At 37.2% G+C, this 8,828-nt stretch overlaps 1 protein-coding gene across 4 annotated transcripts; it reads right to left on the reverse strand.

Annotated features, from left to right (window-relative positions):
* Positions 1-954: 954 nt before the first annotated feature.
* LOC104594079 (coiled-coil protein) lies at positions 955-7,452 on the reverse strand. 4 transcript variants are annotated; one of them, XM_088902356.1, is made up of 7 exons: positions 6,910-7,334; positions 6,052-6,173; positions 5,238-5,329; positions 2,318-2,478; positions 1,907-2,021; positions 1,399-1,518; positions 955-1,277 (listed from the first exon to the last, which is right to left on the reverse strand). In XM_088902356.1, exons 1-4 carry the CDS (start codon positions 7,260-7,262, stop codon positions 2,458-2,460), a joined length of 588 nt encoding a protein of 195 aa, XP_088758482.1. In that variant the 5' UTR covers positions 7,263-7,334; the 3' UTR covers positions 955-1,277; positions 1,399-1,518; positions 1,907-2,021; positions 2,318-2,457. The 4 variants fall into 4 exon arrangements, with proteins under 4 accessions (XP_088758482.1, XP_010252511.1, XP_010252510.1 ...); XM_010254209.3 differs by lacking the exon at positions 2,318-2,478 and having other exon boundaries at positions 6,910-7,452; XM_010254208.3 differs by lacking the exon at positions 2,318-2,478 and having other exon boundaries at positions 1,399-1,849; positions 1,935-2,021; positions 6,910-7,378.
* Positions 7,453-8,828: the final 1,376 nt, after the last annotated feature.

Below are 8,828 nucleotides of genomic sequence, written 5' to 3' on the forward strand. Positions count from 1 at the left end.
CATGGTTTCACTTGACCATTGAGTTATTTAAGTGATTTGAATATTTGTTTTCATTTTAATATTTGAATGCCTACAATAAGTAATGTAAAGGGTAATATTTAAAAAATTTAAATTTAAATTATAAATTTTGAACCATATAATGATACTCTATATATTAAGTTACTCAATTTAATCAATAAAGATAATGAGTTCGACTATGACATGGAAAAGATATGGTAAGAAAAATAATTGACAAATAAGCCAAAATCATAGACGTGGTAGAGAACATGGTGTTATTTATCAAAATTCATGGGTGGGTTTTGATTGGTCAAAACTGTTTCTATATCATCTCTTTTCTGTATCATAGATTTTCCCAAAGATAATATAAGTTTTAAATTATATATTATGGTCCCGTTTGGTTCACAAGAATAAGGGTTTGGAATCGGAATCAGAATGACCAACTGTTTGGTTGGGTGTTATTGGAATTCCATTCCCATTCTTGGTGGAATGGCATTCCCCCATTTTAGGGAATGGCCATTCCCTCCCCATCCCTTGGGAATGAAATCCCATTCCAGCTGATTTCAATTCCCATTTTGATTCCTATTTGAACCAAACAGACTATGTGAATAAGACATTCCAATTCCAATTCCAGTTCTGATTGTGAACCAAATGGGCCCTATATTTATTGAAAATCAAGTTTTTAAAGAACCTGCTTCTTTTTTTATTGAAGGGAGAGAGTAAAGAAAAAACAAGTCCTATGAGTAAACCTTGAAATTGATCTCAGAACCACCAAGGCTAGAACTAACCCTAGAGCTAACCTTTATAAGATAGGTTCCGATTCTAAAAACCTAAAACCAACCCTACAAAGTAGGTTCCAGGTTTTGCCATAAAACCGAACCAAACCAACCCATATTCACCCCTAATAATTCACATAAGCTATCAAATTTTACAATTATACAACTCATTTATAATCTCATCTAACACTAAAATTTAGTGCCATTGATTTAACTTTTGAGATCGTTTGAATTTTCCCAATATATCCATGCATATCTTAATTTTCCCACCATATCTACATGTGTTCTAAGCGCACTCTCTTGATGTTTCTTGAAGTTGCCTTTCATACCCTTTCTTATACTTTTAAACCTTGACTCATTTGCATTGCACATAAATCATGAGTTTCCATTGCAATGAGCCATGACTCAACTCAATGGTTGACTGACACCACAGCCCCTGAAAATACAAGTTTGGATCTTCTCCTCACACGGCGCTCCTTACATCGACCTCACAACATGTCCAAGCTGCACATTTAGAACATTTCCCGTAGTTATATATTATTATTCATTAAGAGATGGTGCATGGTGGAATGTGGCTGTGAGGTTGGTGTGAGTAGCAAATCCCAATTCTGAAAATACAATGTACCTGAAAATGGAATACACAGGCTGTTAAAGGTAGACTGCCAAATTTTTTCCACGGTGATGTCCTCGTGGCCTTGCTATTTTCATATATACAATATCCTGATAAAGGTATATAATGATCACTCTGAAAAAAAAAAAAAAACAATAAGGGAAAAATACAGTTTCTCATACTACATATATATTACACTAAAGCTGTGTTCGGTTTGAAGGAATAGGGAAAGGAAGGGGAAGTTAAAGAAACCTTTACAAACCTTGTATAGGTTTTCCTACCTTTCCCTACCTTTTCCTTCAAAACAAACATAGCCTAAGTTCTTTCAGAAAACATGTATAATTCATCCCCATGCAAATTAATTTGATGACTTTGCACCCAGTATCCTAGAAAGTTCTTTGATAAAAGGCTTCTCTTTAATTTCTTCCTCCTTTTTGAAATGCCATTTTTGTGACATGTTTTCCACCTGGAATCAGAAGCTTGAGTTAGCTTCATGACATAGACTCCAAAGCCAAAAGCTAACCTGTTCATATATCACAAATTCTCCATACCCAGACTCGAACAGGTAACAATTGCTCCCTAACCATCTCAAATTTGGGTTGAACAAGGTCTCTTCCTTTGGTTCTGATATCATCACTCTGTCAAAAGAATGTAAAATTTCAGTTTAGAATTATCCCTTATTGATTTTCAAAGCAAATAGCTGAAGAAGGTAGAATTGAAAGAACAGCAATTTGCACTGTGGAATACATGTTTTTGGGAGGAATAAAATAAACGTAACAATTATGAAAGTTATAATAATCTTATTTCAAGAATCAGTACAACATGTGGATATTAAAAAATAGATCAAACAAATGTACAAGACAATGATGGCTGAAATCAATCTGAAATTAGTAGAATATGAGTATCACATTTTGTTTAACAGAGTACACATAACCTGTATACTTGGAGGTCCTTTTGTCCAAGTGTACTAAGTACATGGGCTATATTTGTATATGCAGTCTAACTCTCGCACATGCAATTTATGTGTTTCTTGTCATTCTGGCTTTCCACAATCTCCCAGCTTTTGCACCTCAACTACCGCTCCACCACTGGCATCTAAAGTGATACAAAATTGAATGCTCATTAATGATGTCAAATTTGTCAGGTCCAATGCAGCTGTAACATCCCAATTGATCCTTGTTGCTAGTTACCATGTTCAATAGAAATAACTTAAGAAATTGCTAAGTTCTACTTCTCTCAATGCTCACCTTTTCCTCAGCCTAGCTTGACAGTTTGCAACATTTCCCAAGGGTCCTCCATCCATCTCATTAAACTGCACTTTACCACATTGATTTCCTGATAGGGACAAACATTCCTAGATTTGTTTTCCTCCCCTAAGTTATAAAATGATCTATTTGGTTGCCTTTGGTAGCTTTTTTTAAATAATACACTTTCCAAATAGCACCATAGAGGGACTTAAACTTTAATGGCTTATTTAGTTATTCGGTTAGATGGAACACCTTTTGACAATGTTTCAGAATTTTCAGGACATGTTAGTGGTGGAATCTCAAATGAAAACCTCATTCTCTAGGATTCCTAGTTCAGCTAAGAAGTTGATATCTTCTCCAAAGAATGAGCACATGGAGATTTAAGATTGACCAGTAATAGTCTAATTGGGATTTATTTCCTTTTCTGTAGTTTGTTGTTTATGCTGCTCTTACTTCTGTGTCCCTATCTTCCTCTTCTACATTCTTTTTTTTTAAAAAGTTAACCAAAAAAATTTCATCAATAACTCAAACAACAAGCAATAACAATGCTGATAAAAAAAGCAATAACAACAAAAGCAACAGCAACAACAGTAGCAGTGTCATATGATTGTACTATTTTATGTTTTGTTGTTGATCGAAACAACACCATGACTCAATAATTGTAGTAGGAATAGGAACAGAAATAGCACAAGAACAACAACAACAACTTTCCACATTTTCCCTGGAAAAAGATGATCTTAAGACATAAGGTCCATCCATTGTAATTGCCTAATTTTTTTTCTTCTTCATCACCTTATGTTTTGGCACCACTCTTGCATTTCTATGTTTTGCTTGTTTTGCTTTTTAATGATGATGATGAAACTATTTGTTATTCTAGATTAACCATCTATTAACAACGGATATGGCACTGAACAAAAAGGAATGGCAGAACAAGATTCACTGAGGCCTTCTTAGGAATGTGGTTCTAGAGGTGGAATGAGCACAGCCTAATAGTCAATGGAGGAGGATTATTCAAGTAACATTTGATTGACTAACAGGGACTGGGATCTGGGTGAAACCAGTGCTGCTTACGGCTGTCAAGTGTGGAGTGGCATTCAGAGATCTTACCTTGAATTCAATAAAGGGGTCAAATATGAGGTAGGAAAGGGGGTAAGAATAAGGTTTTGGAAGAAAAGCAGTCATAAAAGGAGATACACCCAACCTTATTTAAAATTGCACAGAACAAGGAATGCTTAATTTCAGATGTGTACTCTTTTAATGGGGAACAAGTGAATGGAATCCCACTTTCAGGAGGAATTTAAATGACTGGGAGGTGGAATTACGGTTGGAGCTTCTGCAGACAATAAATTTGATTAAACCTAAAAGATCCAAAGTAGATAGTAGAAATTGATCATGGGAGAGATCAGCAAGATTTATAGTGAAATCTGTAGAGATAAAGTAAAATTAGTTTGTGGTCCCATTGGCTATTATTTTTCAGTGTCTTGTTATTTTTTATTAGATTGTTTCTTGTCTTTCTTTCTTACTGGGCTTCAGGGGTATTTCTGTATACAGCTTTTTTTAAGTGATGCATATAAATAGTCTTTGGGGCGACAGAATAGACTTACTTTTTCTGCACCCCCTTTTTCATTCTTTTGTCCTCTTCTTCGACTTACTTTTCTCTTTTTTTTTGCTAAAACAGGTCTGAATACCGTTGGTTACAGCCATGTAACTCTTTCTACAATCAGCTAACCTGCTCTGAGACCAGTAAATTTCCATCTTGAAGAATTTCGTATACAGAACCCTCATAGGGTGACCTTTTTACTATGGACTACAACACAGCCACACGGGGTAAGTGTCCAACTGTGGATAACCCAAACAGAAGAAGAATGGTGGTGAACATTAGGTGCTCCATGTGTGGGGAAGCAGCAGAATCAGTGGATCACCTGTATATACACTGCAGGTTTGCTAGCAGGCTATGGAGTCAGATTTTGAGCCTATTCCAAGTACGGGACTATTTTCCTACAACTTTGGAAGGCCTACTAGTTGGCAACCGAAAGGGTTGCGCACAAGAGGGAGTTTAGAGGGATATCCCATTGGCAACGGTATGGACCATACGGTAAGAAAGAAACATTGGACCCTTTTGAGGGCAAGGCTAGTCCAGAAAATATTATGATGAGGATTGGGTAGCTACTAAGAATTGTTTCAAGTGTATTCCTTATAATTCCTTTTTTATTCTAATACACTTTTTGTTTCAAGGGTGGCTATGTTGCATAGTGCCTTATTGTGCAGAGATCATACCATAATTTTTGCATATTTAAAAATACTTTTCACTTTCTCAAAAAAGTCACAAGAATATTGAAGAACATTAATATCAGTGAAACAGTGTTGACTGAATTTTTTTCTCAAATAAATAATCACACTTGAGCAAGTACAAGGAAATGAACCTTGATGTAGGAGATACAAATGTACATTTAGATCCTAAAACAAACAGATACAGAACAAACAACATTTCACAGTTTCTATTCTATATGCACAAGAATTGCTCCTTCATTACCAACAGGCAGTCGTTCATATGGCAGTGGATGGATTCAGAGTTGAAAGCATACTAGCCAGAAAACTTTAACTTACATTGTGCAACTCTAGCTTGGAAGCTGTTAGTCCAAATGCCAAAGTGGCTCCACCAAAGACAATTGTAGTAGCAATAGCAAGTGCCTTTCCAACTATGGGACAAAACCATGAGTTATAAGATGCCTTATGGAATGCTATGATAAGAGTCAAAAAATGACTCATGAATTTTGATTACATTAGGAGTTTAGTCTGCAATAACAAAGGAGAATATGGGAAGCTGCATGAAGGAATAGACAGCATCAGCATGTCTATCAGCATAACAACCCAAGTAACTGACTCTGACATTTTTGTCAAGTCACAAGAGGTTACTGATGGAAACTACAGAAAACCATATACAGAACTAGCATTATTAATATTACTTGATCTTAGCCAAAAGACCAAGAAAAACCTACTTACCCCAGAATGCAATTATAACCTCTTTGTTAAAACTTCTTTCTTTTTTGATACTCTAGCGTCTTCACATATTTTCCCCACTTTGAATCATTTCCCCTTGCCTAGAATTGTTGGAGGATTTCAATTTCATGTTTAGATCCTACTGCCTTGGGGTTTGTTTTGCTACCACTCCCCTTCCAAATTCTCTTTCTGGAATCTTCAAGTGGCTTAGCAATTAGGATTTTCAGATTATAAATGTTATATGGACAGATAAACTTATAACGAACAAAACATAAATGCGGACTGATCTAAATATAGAAAATAAACTAGGAAATGCTAAAAAATAGATATCTGTCGATTAAAAAACAAAACACGGAGCAGAGCTCCCATTACATGACCAAAGAAACACTGGAGATAATTTGAAAAGCAAAAAGTAACTTACCTTGTGAAAGCCCTTCAGCTGCAGCCTTCAACTTCTCAGGGTTAACATGGGCGTACCTATCATGCCTCAATTCATTTGCCGTAGAGGCTAAAACTGAATGTTCCACATTGGGCAACTCCCACCTGCATTCAATAGAAGATTGCTTATGTTAACGAACAGACATTTAATGGCACAGTCATTGGGAAGTCTTCTACTCTTCTTTCGGGATACATTGTTCAATCTGTCTTTCTTTTTTCGCATAATGAAATTTACAGGTAAAATCAAAATAAAAAGCTGCAGACTATAAGACACTGAAGACAATCCAATAGATGCTTCAGTTCCAACCTTCTTCCTTACCAAATGAAAATAAAACAGAATTTAGAATAAAAGGATAATTTATCCACGTTTACTAGCATGTCAACTCTGCAAGCACATTCCAAAGGGAAAAGAAAATTTTACAGAAATCTTTCTATGTACGCAATAAGCCGAATTCCAAACAGATAGTTTTAATGCTTGCTTCTTCATTTGCCACGCGAAATTATCACGAAATTCGGACTACTGTATTTAATCCTGAAAAAACAACAAATTCTACCGAAATCTCTACATGAACGCAGCATTTCAAATCCCCAAAATAACAAACATGCCCAATTCCAATACATGCCTAGGGCAACAACACTAATTCAAAGCAAGTAGGAAACGACTTGGTAATCAAAATTCAAACCGGGACTCTCATAAAGAACGGAAGCAAAACCAAACCTTTAAGGGCCAATTGTGAAGCAACTCCTACCAGTAGGCGTTACAACTCACAAGCAAAACAAATACATACATAGGGAGAAAGAAGAGAGACAAAAAGTATAAGAAGGAACAAAAACTACCGACCTTTTGGCGCCAAAAGTGACCTGAGGCATAGAAAGGTAAGCTCGTAGAGGGTTCATAGCATCGGCAGAGACAGAAGCAGCCTTATTAGGATCAGCAGGAAGAACCCATTTAGAAGCTGTGGAAAGAGAAGAATCCAAGGGCTGTTCGAAGATCTTTGAAGGGAGAGAGTGTCTGAGAACCTCGGGAAGAACGTCAGCTTGGGCTTCGTCCTCCAATGGAGAAGATTTCGGGTGAGCTTCCGAAGGAGAAGAAGGGAGCTTCTTCTTCTGAACCAGACGGCCGACGGCATATTTGGATTCCTGTAAGAAATAAGCACCCTCAGTACCTGCTAATCTCCCTGCAAGAAAACTCATTTTTGTTTGTTTGTTTGTTTGTGTTTTACAGCAGATGTTAATTGGGCTTTGGTTCACATATTTGATACTTAATTTGCATGCTATTTATAGAACTTCAGCCTCGTCTCCAAGCTTGGGACCAAGATGATTGGAAAGCCTGCTGTGCAAGAAATAATTTTGCTACGTGGGCTGAATGATGTATCCGATCATCGAATTGGGATCTTCTCCTCCCACAGGGCGCCTTACAATGACTCTACATGCACATCCCACTGAGTTAACCATGGTTTTTAAAGCCGACGTGGAGATCGAACCGGTTAGGGTCCGGTTACTAGGTTGAATGGTCCGATTCGAACGGTCGACCCGTTCTAACAAAAAAAATTAAAAAATGGTCAAAATCGTTTGAACGGTTAATTGCCCGATTCAGCGGTTTGTTGACCAAAATTAACGTTTTTTTTTGAGAAAATCCAATTTTGAGGGGAAACGGACCTGATCGGTTCCCGGTTTTTCTGGTCTGACCATCTGGCCGGTTTTGAAAACAATGGAGTTAACATCTCCACCCCACAACGTCTCGCCCCACAGCACATCCCCACCGTGTATTGAGAGCATCTCTCGATGATGACATCATCGGGAAATGTTCTAAATACACAGCAGGAATGTACTATAGGGCATTGTGGGACGGAGATGTGGTCTCCATCCCACTGTATATTGAGAAAATCTCCCGTAAATAATAACACATAACTACTGAAGATGTTCTCAATGCATGACGGGATGTGCCTATGAAGTCATTGTGAGGCCCTATGTGAGGAACAGATCTGGTCTCCTGATCATCCACTGCAAATAAGGTGATCGTAGATCAGTGTTGATCAATGGGAAATTGGATTTGCTCCTCAACCGAGTTCACAATGGTGCCCCACAGCTACAGGTGCATCTCACAATACATCCCAACCGTGCATTGGGAACATCGAATTTTCAAATGCGTTGCTTATATGTGTATGTAGGGCGTCTATGGGACGCGCCATGTGGGGTGCAGATGTGATCTCTTCCACATTACATGTCAATCCTTCCAGAGTTTCTTGCCTTTTTGTCTAAAGAAGATTGGGGACAATTATTCTTCTACCTCACAGGTTATGGACATGCACCAACCAAAGCTTTTGGATTGGGACCTTCTGCATATATATTTTTCGGAAAAGTACGGTCCAATGTAGATTTTTTATTTCCACTGGAGAGTTATAAACATTCAAAATGTCAACAACCCACATTTTATGCACTAATGCCTGCCCGTGTATTGACATCAATTTTGAGCCTATCCCAACAGTACTTTAGGCCTACAATTCTGACCCTAAACTGAAATATATATTTTCTTTTTCTGAATAAATAAATTATATAAGTCGAGAACTATGGATACAAACTGTTTAAGTCAGTATTTTCAATCTACCGTTAACTTGGATGGTTGAACCGTTAGAATCATCACGTGATCAAGATTCTAGGTTTGATTTGAATAAAACCCGAAGAAAGTTAAAAAATTATTGACTTGGTAAAAGTCGTTTGACCCAAATGATTGGACTGTTGGTCCGTTCAACCTAGTGA

The sequence above is a fragment of the Nelumbo nucifera genome, chromosome 1 (genome assembly GCF_055504915.1).
Source record: "Nelumbo nucifera cultivar China Antique chromosome 1, China Antique-T2T, whole genome shotgun sequence".
In the NCBI taxonomy this organism is placed as follows: domain Eukaryota; kingdom Viridiplantae; phylum Streptophyta; class Magnoliopsida; order Proteales; family Nelumbonaceae; genus Nelumbo; species Nelumbo nucifera.